General features: G+C 43.2%; 1 protein-coding gene across 1 annotated transcript in view; it reads right to left on the minus strand.

The window, feature by feature from the left end:
* Positions 1-203: 203 nt before the first annotated feature.
* XCT (XAP5 family protein) overlaps positions 204-16109 on the minus strand; it is a 73969-nt gene continuing 58063 nt past the window's right edge. Inside the window, exons 5-14 of the mRNA XM_087397510.1 lie at positions 11707-11822; positions 11539-11617; positions 11332-11408; positions 11169-11230; positions 2584-2715; positions 2357-2410; positions 2001-2066; positions 1841-1915; positions 1462-1715; positions 204-440 (exon numbers count right to left, since the gene is read on the minus strand). Of these exons, the coding sequence (XP_087253636.1) occupies positions 1665-1715; positions 1841-1915; positions 2001-2066; positions 2357-2410; positions 2584-2715; positions 11169-11230; positions 11332-11408; positions 11539-11617; positions 11707-11822 (712 nt within the window). The 3' untranslated portion in view covers positions 204-440; positions 1462-1664. The remainder of the gene's footprint in view (positions 441-1461; positions 1716-1840; positions 1916-2000; positions 2067-2356; positions 2411-2583; positions 2716-11168; positions 11231-11331; positions 11409-11538; positions 11618-11706; positions 11823-16109) is intronic.

Raw genomic sequence — 16109 nt, forward strand, 5'->3', positions numbered from 1 at the left:
TATCCCTACATAATATACTTTCAACTACCTACCCTTGATTCTAGGTCAATCCCTCTGTAAGTAGAAATTCTTGCACTAGATTTCGACACGCAAGATCACTAGCAAGTGCATCCACCTACCCATCCAATTGAGAAGTTTTTGTTTGCATATTTAGAGAGGAGATTAATTGGAGGGAGTCCTAGCAGATTACCATAACCCAAAACTAGTGAAACGATAGTTACAACAAAGGGTGAGAAATTGGATCTACAGCTCACTTGGATGATAAGACAAAAGCTTTTTATCCTACTAACATTTTCATGCATGATCATCCATGTTATAGGGCTCATCCCACAGCTTGATGCAGTGCCACAGACACTAGTGGGACATGAGTTGGACACATTTTACAGTTTGGCTCCCTTGTCAGTTGTGGACACTTGAAAATTATCAAGAAGTGGAATTGCCTTCAAGTAATATATACCTAGATGAATCCAGAAACATTCCCAAACTCATCCTCTAAAAACACAACATAGTGCAGTTTCAATCTCATGATAGTCACAAGGTTGAAAACCGTAAACTCCATCATGCATAGCACGGACTAGCTACTATGACATCCCCACTGACGTCATCAACGCCCAACAGTGGGTGTAGACCATAGTATAAAGATATGCTCTCACACATACAAATCCACACACCCACACATATTTGAGCATCCATTTATACAAAGTCTTCGTCCTGAGTTTCTGTCGACACTCCGGAGGTGAAGGGCAGACTCAGCAGGCTAGCACTAAAGGAGAAGGCTAATCAAAAGGTAGTCCAAAATCTCTTCATTCAAGCTACAACTGCTTGTGAAGTCTAAACATTTTCATTTTAGTCTCTCTCCAACGAGCATCTAAATCTAAATCTAGTTGATAGGGCAACGCACCATTTAAGATAGAAAGAATTATCACAATACCAGCACGCCGCAACTTGGACGAAAACTTCACAAGGTGAAATTTGCATGTCCGCTAATACGGCAGAAGCATATACCTAGATGAATCCAGGAACATTCCTAAACTCATCCTCTAAAAACACAACATAGTGCAGTTTCAATCTCATGATAGTCACTCACAAGGTTGAAAACCGTAAACTCCATCATGCATAGCAAGGACTAGCTACTATGACATCCCCACTGACGTCATCAGCGCCCAACAGTGGGTGTAGACCATAGTATAAAAATATGCTCTCACACATACAAATCCACACACCCACACATACTTGAGCATCCATTTATACAAAGTCTTCGTACTGAGTTTCTGTCGGCACTCCGGAGGTGAAGGGCAGACTCAGCCATGATGAAGGCTAGCACTAAAGGAGAAGGCTAATCAAAAGGTAGTCCAAAATCTCTTCATTCAAGCTACAACTGCTTGTGAAGTCTAAACATTTTCATTTTAGTCTCTCCCCAACGAGCATCTAAATCTAAATCTAGCTGATAGGGCAACGCACCTTCAAGTAATCTTGAACATCCAACAAATAATCTGGCATTGCATGGCCATTTTCTTATCTTCAGGTCAAATCTGCAGATAATGCTGTTGTTGGGTTCCATATTTGGCAAATGATATCCAAGAGTATGTTGTTGTCAAAAATGTTTCATAGCAGTATACATGAACTTGAGAGAGAATGTGATATCCTTCAATGCCCAGCTGTACCTAATCGCCATGTATGGTGTACCGCTCCCACTTCTTTGTTGGATCATAGATCTGCCGTTAAGGACAAAACAATTTTGATGTTAAAAAAATGAACATTGGAAAAATAAACCAATCTACTCCATGTGACTGCTTCTTTGAACAATTGTTAAAGCCAAACATTTAATGCCAATAATCACCTCCCATCTTGAGGCAGGGAAAATATGCTTGTTTTTCTCATACCAATGACGCTCTACTACCTTTCCTGCATGTGACTGCAAACGTTGCAACACCCTTTAGGAGGCATGATAGACTGGACGCCAACAAAAGGTAGCTTTAGAAAACATAATTACAACATACCTCATCTTTTTCAATAGTTGCATCTGCGATTGTTCGAATGTCCTCGTGCACATCAAAGTGAAAAAGCTAGATATGAACATGAACAGGTGAGATCATATCTTAAAAACAAAACAGGTAAGAAAATCGTGTGAAAGGCTGTCAATAATATTATAAGTCACAATCTCCTTAAAAATCACATTATGACTGTCAAGTTTCATGGTACAAACAGGGGCTGCAATATAAATGATAATGACTTTCCATTACATCTCAGGATTTGAGCACAATAAATTTCTAGAACACACACAAAAGGTCAACTTCAGTGATTGTCTGACCCACGGTTGAGCCTGGGCAGGAATGGAAGGACGTGATCTACATACCGGCCCACTCTTTCCCCTTGCCTTATTGATGATCAGCTCATAAAAAGAGTGTTGCTGCATGCAGAAAGCAAAAATGTTTCAATTAATTCACAGGCTTGTATTCAGGTGCTAACATATGCCCTGCATCTGCCAAAAATTTGTCAGAACCCAAAATTACACATGTCTTGAGCCATTCTATCATTATCAACATCAAGGAACACAGTTTCCCATCTGCGACAATGACTTACATGAGGAATTATCAAATCTTCCTTAACATACAGCAAGTTCTCCACTGAAGCTGTTCGAATCTCCCTGAATTCTGATGCAAGCTGCTGCTGAACAGCCCGAAGGAATTCGGCTATTGAGTCTCCTTTACGAACCTGGGCAATGATTTACAAAAATTGTTATCATCGAGCTCACATGTTATATAAACTCAAAACTAATATAATAAACATGAACAAAAGCATGTGATCTATGTTACATAGCATGGTGTACACAAGCACAATATGACATTCTTTCATTATCAGCTAAAGGAGTCCCACGAGACATGCAAATATGCCCAATCTTTCATGCCATAAAGTGCAAGGTAAGAAATCTTAACATGCATCCACCCATGCCACATCTAGCCATGTTTTCCCAAAAACTTATTTGCAGCTTATGATCTCAATAAATGCAACCTCCTTCCTTAAATCACTAGACCAACTAAACTGGACAGTAGGTGTTTTTCATACCCATGACAAACCCTAATACCTCCTGGCACAGGCTTGCAAATCCAAACCCCCAAGCTAGAAGTATTGAATGCACACGAGTCCACCACATGCCATCTACAAAGACACACACACACACACACACACACACAGATGATATGATACGATTGTATTAAAGTCCATGTGAGATGCTTTAGGATCAATGGGACTAGCGATCACTACCAACTAATAATGATCCCTTACATTCAAGGAGAGAAAGTATGACAAACTTGTAATGTATTGAGTACTTGTTGGGCTCTCTTGTGTGCTAGACCCTAGTACTTTGTTGCAATGATCCATAATTTCTTTCAAGCCTTTTGGCTGGCTGCTCCAGCAGTTGTTTTAGATCTCTGATGCCCCCATAGCCTTCTCCGATATGTGTGTAGGTTCTACATCTCAGGAGTACATGCTGCTCATTTTCTACCTCCCCTATTGAGTACTTGTTGGGCTCTCTTGTGTGCTAGACCCTAGTACTTTGTTGTGATATTCCTTTTCTTTCAAGTAGCTTCCTAGCCTTTTGGCTGGCTGCTCCAGCAGTTGTTTTAGATCTCTGATGCCCCCATCGCCTTCTCTGATGTGTGCATAGGTTCTACATCTCAAGAGTACATGCAGGTTCTTTCCTCTTGAGGGATCCTGGTTCTTGCCATCTACTCGTCTACCTCAAGCTCATGTGAACTAGTTCTGAATTTGCAAATTAGATGCCTTTTATACGTTGAAATGTCTTCCCCGAGGTATTTTTGCATTTCATAGCTGTCCATTGAGTTGATTTCCTACTTATAAAACTACATTTTTGTTCCCGAGTTTTGCCAGAGTTTAAGTGGCATTCTCTGTGTCATAATTTCCCTTATTTCACATGCATCTTCTAGTATATTGTAGGCCACTCTATGGGCTATCCATAGGTGCCATCCATTCCTTGGTATGTTCCTTTCTTTGCTAAAAATGCAGTGTCAGTTACCTTTCGTTGTTGAGTTCTTTCTTCCTCTTGGAGAGCATTGATGATACCCTCAAGAGAAGGATTATTATGATACTTGAAGGTAGTGACAAGAGTAGCATAGGTGTCAGGTAAGCTTTTGAGAAGCACAGCAATAGCAATATCTTCGGAGATGGGAGACTTGACTGACGCAAGCTGAACCATAAGACTACGAAGATAATTGACATGAGAGGCTATAGTAGCTCCTTCCTGCATATGTAGATCAAAGAATGAGATCATAAGTGCAATCTTAGAGTTTTTAGATCTGGGTCCAAAAAGGGTATCCAAAGTGATCCATGCTTGAGAAGCAGACTGTATGTCGGAGATGTGATGAATGTAATCATCTCCAAGACCAAGCAAGATGATAGCATAGGCTTTGTCGTTTTGGCATTGGAAACATAAGTGACAACTTGCTCAATGTCGGACTCTTCGGGAGCAGCACGGTGAATAATGTCCCAAAGACCTTCTTTCATAAGATGGCACTTGATTTTGATTTGCCGAGTATGAAAGTTGGACCCATTGAATTTGTCGATAGATATGAGAGAATGAGAGGAAGATGCCATGTGGGAAGGTCTTACCTCTTGCTAGGATGCAAGGGCAGTGTCTATTCCCTTACAATATTGCAGAAATAAATGAAGGAGAGATCCAAGAAGCCGGTTCTCTCACCACTTTGTCAAGGCCATAGCATATGACAGCCCATCGAAGCAGGAGGAACCAGCAAAAAAGAGAGACTGCTCAGCAAACTGAAAGAGGCAAAGCACAATACCTTAATCCCAGGCAGAGGCAGAGGTGCAAAAAGGGGCGCAGTCCAAGAGGTCGAACAGATGGCGCAGATCTCCGTGAAGATGGAGCACATCTCGAACAGCAGCTGGAGAAGTGCGGCCTGTGCAGGTACGGATTCCGTACAGTCGTACGGACTGTACGGACAGCGGAGTGCGGAGTACGGACGGCGTACGGACGACAAGGTATGGAGTACGGCGTACGGACCGCGCTGATCTGTACGGACAGCAGGTACGGATTCCGTGCAGTCGTACGGACTGTACGGACACTCTCGTACGTTGATGCAGGAGCGGGAGCTGATGGGCGCAGATCTGTGGCTGAACTGCGCAGATCTGGCACTCAGATCTGGCAGAAATGGTGCGCAGATCTGGAGCGGAGATCTGGCGCAGATCTGGAGCGGAAATACATAGATCTAGCGCACAATGGCGAGGCAGAAAGAGGCGGGCAGATCTGCAGCGGGGGAGAAATCTGAGAAGAGGGGCAGATCTGCAGCGGGGGAGAGATCTGAGAAGAGGCAAACTGAGGGGAGAGAAGAGGGATCAACCTAGCTCTGATACCATGTTGGAATATGGAAGCAAGAACTAGAAACTAGAGATGAAATAACAAGATTGAAAGACAAGAAATACCTTGAGAAGAGTGTAGACAAGACACAAGCTAGACAGATAGATTGCAATGATGTGACCCATGAATATATGGGCCAAAGTACAAGACATAAAGCAAGAGTGCTTATGGGATAATTGTAGAAGTGCCACATGGCACACACTCAAGACATAAAAACTAGAATAGACTTAGACAAATGTAGACTAGGAAATAGTACACTTAGTGTGCACTTATCTCCAACAATTGGAGTTTCAATTTTTGCTTCAGGAGCGGTGGTTTTAGCAGCATATGGATGTTTATTTCCGAAAGCTCATGTATACTTAACTACAATATGGAATCCAAGCAGTGGAGTCTTCATCCAAGTTATCCAATAAAGCTCAGACTAAGCGAGCCGTCGACTTCACATTAAGCTCCAAAAAGTGGAAACTTTTATAGATAATTGATTTTAGCATGCACTTAAGCTAAGTTAGATCTCTTAGAGAATCATTTAGACACTCCATCTATTCACATTGTATATGGACTCTTTCACAATGGTGATCATTTTATGTCGAGTCATATGGAAAATGTTTTTAAGTCACAATCCACCATGAGTCAGAGGCAAACAAGGTGGTTGGCCACAAAGGAGAACAGTCTTATTATACAACGGCACACAAATCTTCAAAATTGCAGAAGCTTCCAAAATATGGACATCATGAAATCAATAATAAATCACTCCCCCTGACATTTGCAGGGGATCGGGTCCTAATGAACCATGTGTCGTGTCTCATGTCCACCATTTTACTACTCCACTTTTTTTCTTAAAATTTTGATAAGATACTAGAATTCAGGTTCAATTTTGAGTTAGAAGTTACAAGCTCCACAATAGAAAGGCTGCCTGCTGCAAATCTAGTTACAGCAGTACAGTTTCTCTCCATTGCCTCTACCTCCATTTCTTCCATTGCTTGCTCTACCTTACATTTATCAGCGACTATTATACCCCATGACTCCACTTCATCCCCCTCTCTATGCCAGCCCATTGTTTGTGAAGCTTCCATCGCCTTGTGTGGTATCCTAAAGGTGTCCATCTTCTAAGGTAAGCCATGAATTGACACGAAATGTTTATGTATAGTTTCTTTTCTTTCCCAATATATACTCGGAAAGGATGACCGTTTGCACAAGCATGGTGTACATGAACTCTCATTTTCCAATTCCACAGATGCGCCTTCTGGCATTTATTTTAAAAGCTATATAGGGCTTTCGAACCCCCTAGAATCCTTCTTTCCACACATGCATTCCATTTGTAATTGTCCATGAAATCTAGTCCTAAATATTCATGAATGGATTCTTTCCACGGGCACCCCTCCAAATGTGACATCCACTTGTTTGTTGTGAGCCTCGATGACCATTACCTTCATCTTATCTATATTGACCTGCATCCCTGAACGTTTGCATAAATCTCTCAGCGCATCCAAATGTGTGTCAAGAAACTGAAGTGCACAAGGGAAACAAAGTGGATAAGCAATAAGAGAGGATAGGAGTAAAGTGACCACACAAAGATGATCCAAAAGGGTCTTAGTCCAATTGAACTTCAGCCCAAATGAGTGGTACAAAGACACAAGGCTACTCTCCCTTTATAGATGTAGGTGAGATCTATCTCCCTCAAGGTAAGGATGAGGATAAGCCTTTGTGAGCCCACATGATTCATGCATCTAGATTACATGCCTCCTTAGGAATGGTTAATATGAGAGGGATATTTTAGCACGCCCCCTCAATGGAACCTTACATTGGACTCACACTCCCAACTCTTTATAGACTATGCCTTTATAGAGAGGCATTTTTATACAAGATTCTTTTACCATAGGGTTACAAGAAAACATAGGCTCAAAGAAGCCCTTCAGGTATCTTTGGAGGAGTAGCTTGAGCATGGTTTCCTGCTTCTTTAGATGAAGCACTTCTGGTACACACACGGGTGAGATGGCGATGGTCCTGCATTTGCCACCCTTCTTTCTCAATGGATCTTTCTTGAAGCACCAGGATTCAGTGTGCCCCCTCTTCTTGCAAAAGGTACACCTTAGATGTGATTTCCCGGTCATGGAAAGAGCCTGCCAATTGGTTGTTCAGGAATTGGATGCTGATGTAGAGGCTCAATTCTTTACCTTGCTTTCCTCTGCGAGAAGGGAAGAAATACATCTCTCAAAAGATGGAGATGGAACATTCATGATTGTTGTAACAAGGACATCATATTCGGGTGGCATACTTTTAAGGAGCACTGCAATGGTGTTGTCTTCATCCACTGTGGAGTTGATTGAAGCTAATTGCGCCATGATACTTTTGAGCTTGGAGATATGGGTGCCAAGTGCTTCTCTTAAGATCATAAAATTGAATCTTAAGTGCTAACTTTGAATTTTTACCCTTGGCGCCATGCAGTTTCTCCAACTCCTCTCACATAGCTTTGGCTAATGTAAGCTCCGAGACATGATGGATGAGATCCTTGGTAAGATGGAGTGCGCTTATTGATTGCGCCTTCTCATCATCTTCCTTGTCATCTTCATCAATCCTTCTTGTGCCCTTGATAAGTGACCTCTGGGCTAAGATCAACAACATAGCAAGGCCTCAAGAAAGAAATAGTCGATAGAATAGCTGCACCACCTAGGTCTGTATGACTGCTTTCTTGAAAACCAAGAGCTTGGCTTTGCATAAGAATTAATCCCAGAAGCATCTACTAAGGCGGTTTAGTAGAGACATAGCTTTCTTATGGCTTCACCAGAGAAGATGTTGTCATTGCTGATAACTCGTAGCAGAGAATATGCTATAAAAGAACTCTTCCAAGAGAGCTTGAAAAAGCAGCAAAGAATGCGTGGCAAAAAGATCCGTCCGAGAACAAATAGGTCCACAAACCACACCTCAAACAATATACGTTGCCACCGTGCGAAAACTGTAGACAATGGGAGCTATGACAATCGTGCCCTGCAATCTGAACCCCTTCCTTTTTGTGCATTGTCATCCACTCTTCCAACTCATCAATAAAAACACGAAAGAGTGTAGGTGAAAGGGGGCAGCCTTGGTTAACCCCTATGTCACTTCCTATTACAGCTTTCCCTTTGGAGCATGACCTATCCACTAGCGGCTATGCTAACTCACATAGTACCTTCTCATAGAGTCTGTATGTGGCTTCTCTGAGTTCTTAAGGAACTTTGGGCTTTTCCAATCTTTCCCATAGCGTCTTATGCGGCACTGTGTCAAAGGCTTTCTTGAAATCTATGAAACAGCAGTATATAGTCTCTTTCTTGTCTTTGACTCCTTTAGTTGCAGCCCTTATGGCAACCCGATGATCAACCGTTGAGTGCTTGGGATGAACCCTACTTGGGATGGTGCCCTCACTCCTTGTTCCTCCACCCATTTGCTGATTTTCTGCTTAAGTATAGTGCCATATACCTTTGCCATTAGACTGCTTACCATGATTGTCCGATAATTCTTTGCCATCTTCCTATCTCCCCCTTATGGATCGATACAATCCTGCTTTGTTGGAATGGTCACCTCCCCATCTGTAAGCCCCCATATGAGGAGAGCATTGGGGGGGTGAACCTAGGCATAAACGTTAAGGGAGGGGGGCTGCCAGCACCTCACAGGGAAAGGACAGCACATCAGCCTGTCAAAGGTGCCTCAAAGGCTGCCTATACCCCGAATAATGATGGATAGGTGGTGCAACTATACGGCTGCAGTACGGCTGCATGGCATAAGGCCTGCAGGAATGGGCAAAGGCAGCAGCCCAAAAGGGGCTGCCAAAGGCCCTTATAAAGGGCTGGTTGGACCAGCCAACCAGGTCGGCCAGCAAGCAGACTGGTCGGCCAGGATGAGACTGGCTGGTCGGTCCATTCAAGGGGGCCTTGTGCCCTATAAAAGGAGGGCTTCCATGCCCTCATTTACATCACTTGGAGCAGCAGTTGGGGAGCAGACAGCAGCAGCAGAGAGCCTACCCTTGGACCTACATACAGGAGGAGAAGGAGGCTGACATAGAGCTGCAGACTGAGCTCAAGGTGCTGCCCACCTAGGCTGGCTTCCAGACAACAAGGTGGAAGGGATCTAGACAGAGAGTCTACATATGCTCGAGGTGGAGCACGTGGGCTCAGAGATCTAGAAGTGCTAGGCTTGTAGTAGAAGAACCTTTTGGTATTGTACCATGTCCTAGTTTCTAGACGGACGGAAATATAAAGTGTTGCTTCTATATTTGTCTCTGAGCATTGTCTATTTACTGGCTTGCACATCTATGCACATAAGTTAAGAAGTTTGTGATTCCACACCCCACATCACACTGTGTGAGCTCCTGGGCATTACTATCAGTCTTCCACTGTGCGTACCCTCTGTTGGGTCATTTCTAACATGGTATCAAAGCCCAAGTAGGAGGCTCACAGGTGTGGGAGCCTGAAGGCAGGGACCTTGCTGAAGGACGATCCTAATTCAGACGCTTTTGGGAATCAACTTCCACGACTGGAGGATTGTGCCCTTGCGAGGAGGGTGACTCAGGTTCAGTTAGGTACGTTCAGAGCTCTGGTCTACTAAAAATTGAGTTTGGTTGACTTTGTTGTGTGATATAACAGCAGAGATGTCAACCTCTACAACCTCTTCAGCCCCTGCTCTCCCTTCCTCCTCCCCTAGTTTTCTCTTATTCACTATCCCTAACTTCGGAGAGTCTAGGAAACTAGACGAGACCAACTACCCGATCTAGAGTAGCTGTAGCTAGGGACGTAGAGGATGTAGCTGAAACTAGTGCTGAAGTGGAAGCTGAAGAAGAAAGTGAGGATGTAGAGGGAGCTGATATTGGAACTGAGATTGAAGTGGGGGCTGAAGTCGAAGTAGAGATAGCGGGAGCTGAGACTGAAGCGGGGGCTGAAGTCGAAGTAGAGATAGAGGCTGAAGCTGAGGCTGAGGTGGGCCCCGCCTTTGCTTTGTTGTCAACCGAGTCCACTTCGGTTGTAGCGCATGTTCACATCCTCAAGTTTCAGTTGCGTCGGTTTCTTTTTTTTGTTATCGTCGTCGTCTTTCTTGGCAGTGTCCATCTCTTTTTCGCCTTTTGAGAGAGAGAGAGAGAAAGAGAGAGTACATGCATGTGAGTGTGAGCAAAAGAGTAAGCCCCGTAAGAATGAAAAAACAAATGGCGATGCCATCCCATTGTTTCCTGCCAACCAGCCACGATAAGTATGTCCTCTGGAAACTTAAGGATATAAAGGATCAAAAACATATTTATCTTGATATACTCACTCTGCACAATGGCAGAGGTTCTGTCATCTGATAAATCAATACTGAATACTGGAGCAGTAGATTCACATGCAGAAAATCATGGGCTGCAGCAAATGGTACATAAGAGAGCTCCCAAGATAGTGCAAGGCCCTCAATCAACACTAAGACAAGTAAACAAGGGTCTTAAGGTTCTTTCAGAGAAGTTATTGTAGCCAAAGTTCCTGTATATATTTGAATCCCTTTCCATATACCAATGATTGATTCGATAGTAAGTGACTTCCGAACCCTATCCCCACAAGGAAATAATAAATAAAGGTTCAAGAACACACAGATGTTTGGCAAACTCTTCCTCTCTAACTATCCAAATAAAAGCTTCAAAACAAATATCACAGTAAAAAAACGGCAAACAAGCATCCATCCTAAAATGGATCACACATTCAAGTTTTCCCATAACACTTGCCAATCAAGTGCAATCACTTCTCAAATAGAAAGCCAACGGGATAAAAGATTGAAGGCGAACCTGAATCACTCGCCGATGACCAGCACCATCCCAATAACTGTATGTTATTTCCAGCGGTTCATCTACAGAAAAATACCTTGTCATTGCAATGTGTCTATCCATGCATAACAGCAGGAGAAAGACTTTATGCTGACTTTTCCTAGCTTGAGAAAAAGAGAGGTACTTTTAATGCGCTCTTGCTCTTTCAACCATTGTTTCCGTAACCGTTCACGTTCAGCTTGTTCCTCGGCTTCACGCTCCCTGAAGCATCACCCTCCAATCCCATAGAAATAAATTAGGGACTCCATTTGTATATTAATAATTAGCATTGCTCAACCTTGTGACCCAAGTCATTAAAACACCAAGTTCCATATCCATGCAGAGAGTATACCTGTCAGGCAAAAAACTGGTTTCAACTGCTGGATCTTTTCCAAATTTCCCAAGTGTCTCCCTTTTGGGCTCCTCACTTCCTGAAAGGCAATTTAGAGAATTTAGGACTTTTCAACACAACACATGCAAAAAACATATTTGTAGCTATAAAATCCTTGAACTTACAAACCATTAAATTCATTCTCTTCATCATCTGTTTCACCATCCACATCGTCAACAAAGGACAACCGTGAAGGACCTTTTGCCCTTCTCTTTTTTCTTTTCTGCAGGTGCCGTTCTTCCTCCCTGAAGCAAAGCGCAAATAGTCATTGCACATAAGACTATATACCCAAAGGACACTGGCAAACATTGTCATAATATTTTGGCCTTGACAAGAAGATAAATCAATATATGTAGTACAAGATGATACCTACAGAGGCATTTGTCTCTATAATCAAATGTTAGTCCTAATCTGGCTAAAGCATGTGAGAGAATTCACCATGCAAAAGGGAAAGCAATCCTTCACCAAGAATGTTCATGCAACAAAGGGAGAGAAGCGAGAAAGTAGATTTGTATAAACACAGCCCAATCAGGTTGAACACAAGTGAAATTATGGGAAACCACGCTCTACCCTACTAGATGTCAGTAGCCTTCCTTGCGCAACTCTTGAGACTGGAGGTGAAGGAACATAGTGTAAAGATGCTTTACTTCAAACACTCTTGCTCTTGTCAAGGAATGAAGAGAGACGAGAATATGATGGACAATGGGAGTGGAACTCCCACTTGTATAGCCCATGAGATGGGCAAGGAACACATAGCCCAACTGAACAGCTAGCTGATGACCGACCAGCAGCCGACTGCCATGTCAGCAGGCCCATTGCTCTGCTGCCACATCGGCTCCGTACAGTCCACGTGGCCATACATTGCCACATCAACGCCATGCCTACAGATGCCAAGTGTCCCATGGGCCACATCAACACCTTGGGTTGCTGTCCATGTGGCAAAGATGCCACATCATCACCTCGGGTGGCTGTGTACCACTTCTACATCCTTCTAGATGCATGCAGATGATTTGGACAGCCATATGCTATCAGCCCACCTCATCAAGATGATGGATGGCTGCATACCGATGCTTATGCATCTCATCTTCAAACTTCACCTAGCCTACATGCTCATGGCTGCTTCACATTTGGGGGCCTTACATGTTAGCAACTAAGCTGGGGTGAGGGGTTAATCAAGAGTGGGACATTACCTCCAACACCCCCACAATGACCATGCTTAGGTCCATACTGAGAAGCTTCAACGTATACTCATGAGTCTCCCAATTGAGTTCCTTTTCATCTAAAGAGTTTTCCTTGGTTGAACAATACAAACGATTAATCTCTTTGGTGATAATCTTTTCCCGAACAAAATGATATTGCACTTCCATGTGCTTTGTCTGGGCATGGAATACCAGTTCTTTACAAAGGGTATGCAACTTTGATTGTCATAGTGTAGGATCGTCATAGCATTCTAACAAGGACCCACGCCATCTAGAATGCACTAAGCCATACTGCTTCGCATGTCGCAATGCACGAAGCTTGATACTCTACTTCCATCAAAGAGTGTGCAACTAAAGGTTGCTTCTTGCTCAATCATGACACACAGCTACCTACAATCATAAAACAATACAATCTCACTACCTAACCACGACAAACTCATCTTGTTATAGTGACTCATCCTATTACAGTAACTAATATGTTCTAAAAGCACCTTTCAAATATGTACTAGTTCACTTAGGATGCCTAGTCCAGTTAGGACACTTAGTACTAGCTGTACTAACTATCCTAACAAGGCACTGCTAGCCCCTTTAAGCTACTAAGCCTAACTAACTAGTAACCACTATCTAGCCTCCTAATTTCTTGACCAAGGCCCTCCCGAGGATCGCACCCTAGTACTACTGGCGAGTTTCCGTCCTTGGCAAAAATATTAGAGATTCACTTTCATAGTTTGACTATCCCCAGCAACAATCTCTTTTGAAGCATCTTTCCCTTGAATAACTACAGAGCGCTATTGCTTTTCTTTAACACCAAGAATTCTTGCTAGCTCCTTTGGAAGCACCAACAAACATTTATCTTTTAAACAACTCACCTAAAATACTAGACACTCTACATCCTTCTTGTACGCAAACTCACAAATCCTCTAAAGTTGAGAGCCATTCTAAATACTTTATTTGGGCTATATATTGATGAGCTTCATTGACCGCCTAGGAGGCGAAGGATCTCAACTAGCTGGCTTGATGATACAGATACTATTGTATGCAGATGATATAGTCTCCATGCTCTTTATAAGCATAAGAGATCTCGCACTTGATCTCTAAGCATCTCGGCCTTTCTTTATACTCACCCAATTTTGGGCTGAATTCAAAACACTGTTTTCTTATGCTTGCCATAAGGTTAACTCTTAAGATTTGACACACTTATTTGTGGATGTGATTCTAAAATTTTTTTTGTTTTTTGCTTATGGACATGTTAACCTTTTGATTGCCAATTTGGAGGGGTGTCTTAGATGTCTAGAGTAAATTTTTGATAAACATGCTTAGTTTCCAAGATTTGATGGGCATAGATAGATGCTTCTATAGGAGTTCAACATCTCCTGATGTCACTCTAGTGAGAGAGGGCCTTGCTTGTGGGTATGCCCGCCCAAAGAGAGGTTAGGATAGAGTACAGAGAGAGGACCTTGTTGTGCGTGTGCCCGCCCCCCATTGAGGGTAGAGTAGGGTAGGGTGTAGATCTGCCCACCTAAAGGGCCAGTGTTGCCACCCTTGTGTGCTGCAGCCCCAGTCCTATGGGCCCTTTTATGGGCAAAGGTGGGACGAACCTGCTGGTTGGCCATCTAGGCCTGCTGGGTCGGCCTGTTTCAGGCAGGGGAGCAGCCCCTTTTATGGCTGGGTGAAGCCCATGTGATAGGGCCTCATCTAGGGAAAAAGTTGGGCCCCCAGAGCCTGCTGGTCGAGGGTGTCTGTAGGAGGGTTGCCTGTTATGCTCTAGCTGAGATAGCATGACCTCGGAAAGATCGGTGGGCATTTTCTCTTAGATGACCGACTTTTGTAATATTTAATGTGCGTAAATTAAATGGTCAAAGGGAAGTAACTGCCAAGGTCCTAGGTGAGGGTGTATTGGCATCCACTAGGTGGTTCTGAGTGCTAAGGCCTAGGTGCACCTAAATGTGTAATAATGCCAAGGGGCAAATGTTTTAATTGTGTCCCAAGAGAGGGGTAAATGGTGTACCAAGCTAAAGGCCTAAAATGATGACATGTGGCAAAGAGAACCATCTAGGGAGTTGTGGGCTTGTGGATATGCATGAAAAGAAATTGAATTACGTATCTATCGGAACATGCAATCCATGAGGAGGCTGGGAGGAAAAAGATGATGCCAGTGCCTGTGACTTGCCTTGCCCGTGATTGACGAAAAGCAAGATAGAGAATTAGATAATGATCGCCGTCGCACGGCCAATATGATAATATCTAAATGCGACGCCGAAATGCAGGAGAGTCCCAATGTGGAATATATGCAGATGCAATTGGCGGGACCTTCTCAGAGGTTAGTACCTGTGTTGTTAAGTGTGTCTGTTACTAAGTTAGTAAGCGGTGCACCTAATAACATCCTTTCAAAGCCCTCAGCAACGGGGTATACGGTTTTCGATGAGCCCGAGTTGATTAAAATGAAAGGACAAGTAGCCAATCATGATGTGATTGTGTTGTTTGACTCAGCGTCAACGCACAATGTAATTAACTCGAAGCTTATTAAGAGGCTCAAGTTGAAAACTAGTCCGTCTGACTATGCTTATACGGTTAGGATGGCGGACGGAAGTTCAACTGAAGTATGGGACCAAAGGGTTACCTAGTTGGAACTTCGAATACAGGACTATGTTGAGAAGCTGGACTTTGAGTTGACCAGGCTTGCTCACGCAGATATAGCCCTATGCATGGCTTGGCATTTTTGAAAAAATCCAGCCATTGATTGGAAAAAGCATATTTACCAGTTCAAGATGAACGGGGTAGAATATGTTTTGCGAGGTGAGAAGGATTTACCTCGAGGACCATTGATTTCAGCCATGGAAATTCGGAAGACTCTGAAAGAGTTTCTGTGTCTGTGTATAGCATCGGTAGAGTCGATTGATGATGCATCGACTAGCACTGAGGCTACCCAAGCTGGGGAAATGGCCGAGTTGGCTAAAGAGATATTGGAGAAGTTCTCTGATTGTTTTAGGGATGAGTTACCTTATGGGTTACCTCCAGGGACATAAAATTGAGCTTATCCCGGGGGCAGAACCTGTAAATAGACCTCCCTATAGATTATGTTTTACAGAAGAAGCTGAGGTGCGAAGACAACTGGAAGAATACCTCAAGCTGGGGCAGATTCAACCAAGTTTTTCACCTTTTGCTTCGCTAGTGATATTAAAGAGAAAGAAAGATGATACTTTTCACCTCTGTATAGATTACAGAGCATTGAATAATCACTGTTAAGCACAGGTATCTGATGGCTCGGATCAATGATTTACTAGATGCATTGCATGGGGCCGTAATTTTTAGTAAGATAGATCTTAAGTGTGG

Source organism: Dipteris shenzhenensis, chromosome 26 (genome assembly GCF_047967505.1).
Source record: "Dipteris shenzhenensis isolate YYH24624 ecotype China chromosome 26, Dip_SZ_1.0, whole genome shotgun sequence".
Taxonomy (NCBI): Eukaryota; Viridiplantae; Streptophyta; class Polypodiopsida; order Gleicheniales; family Dipteridaceae; genus Dipteris; species Dipteris shenzhenensis.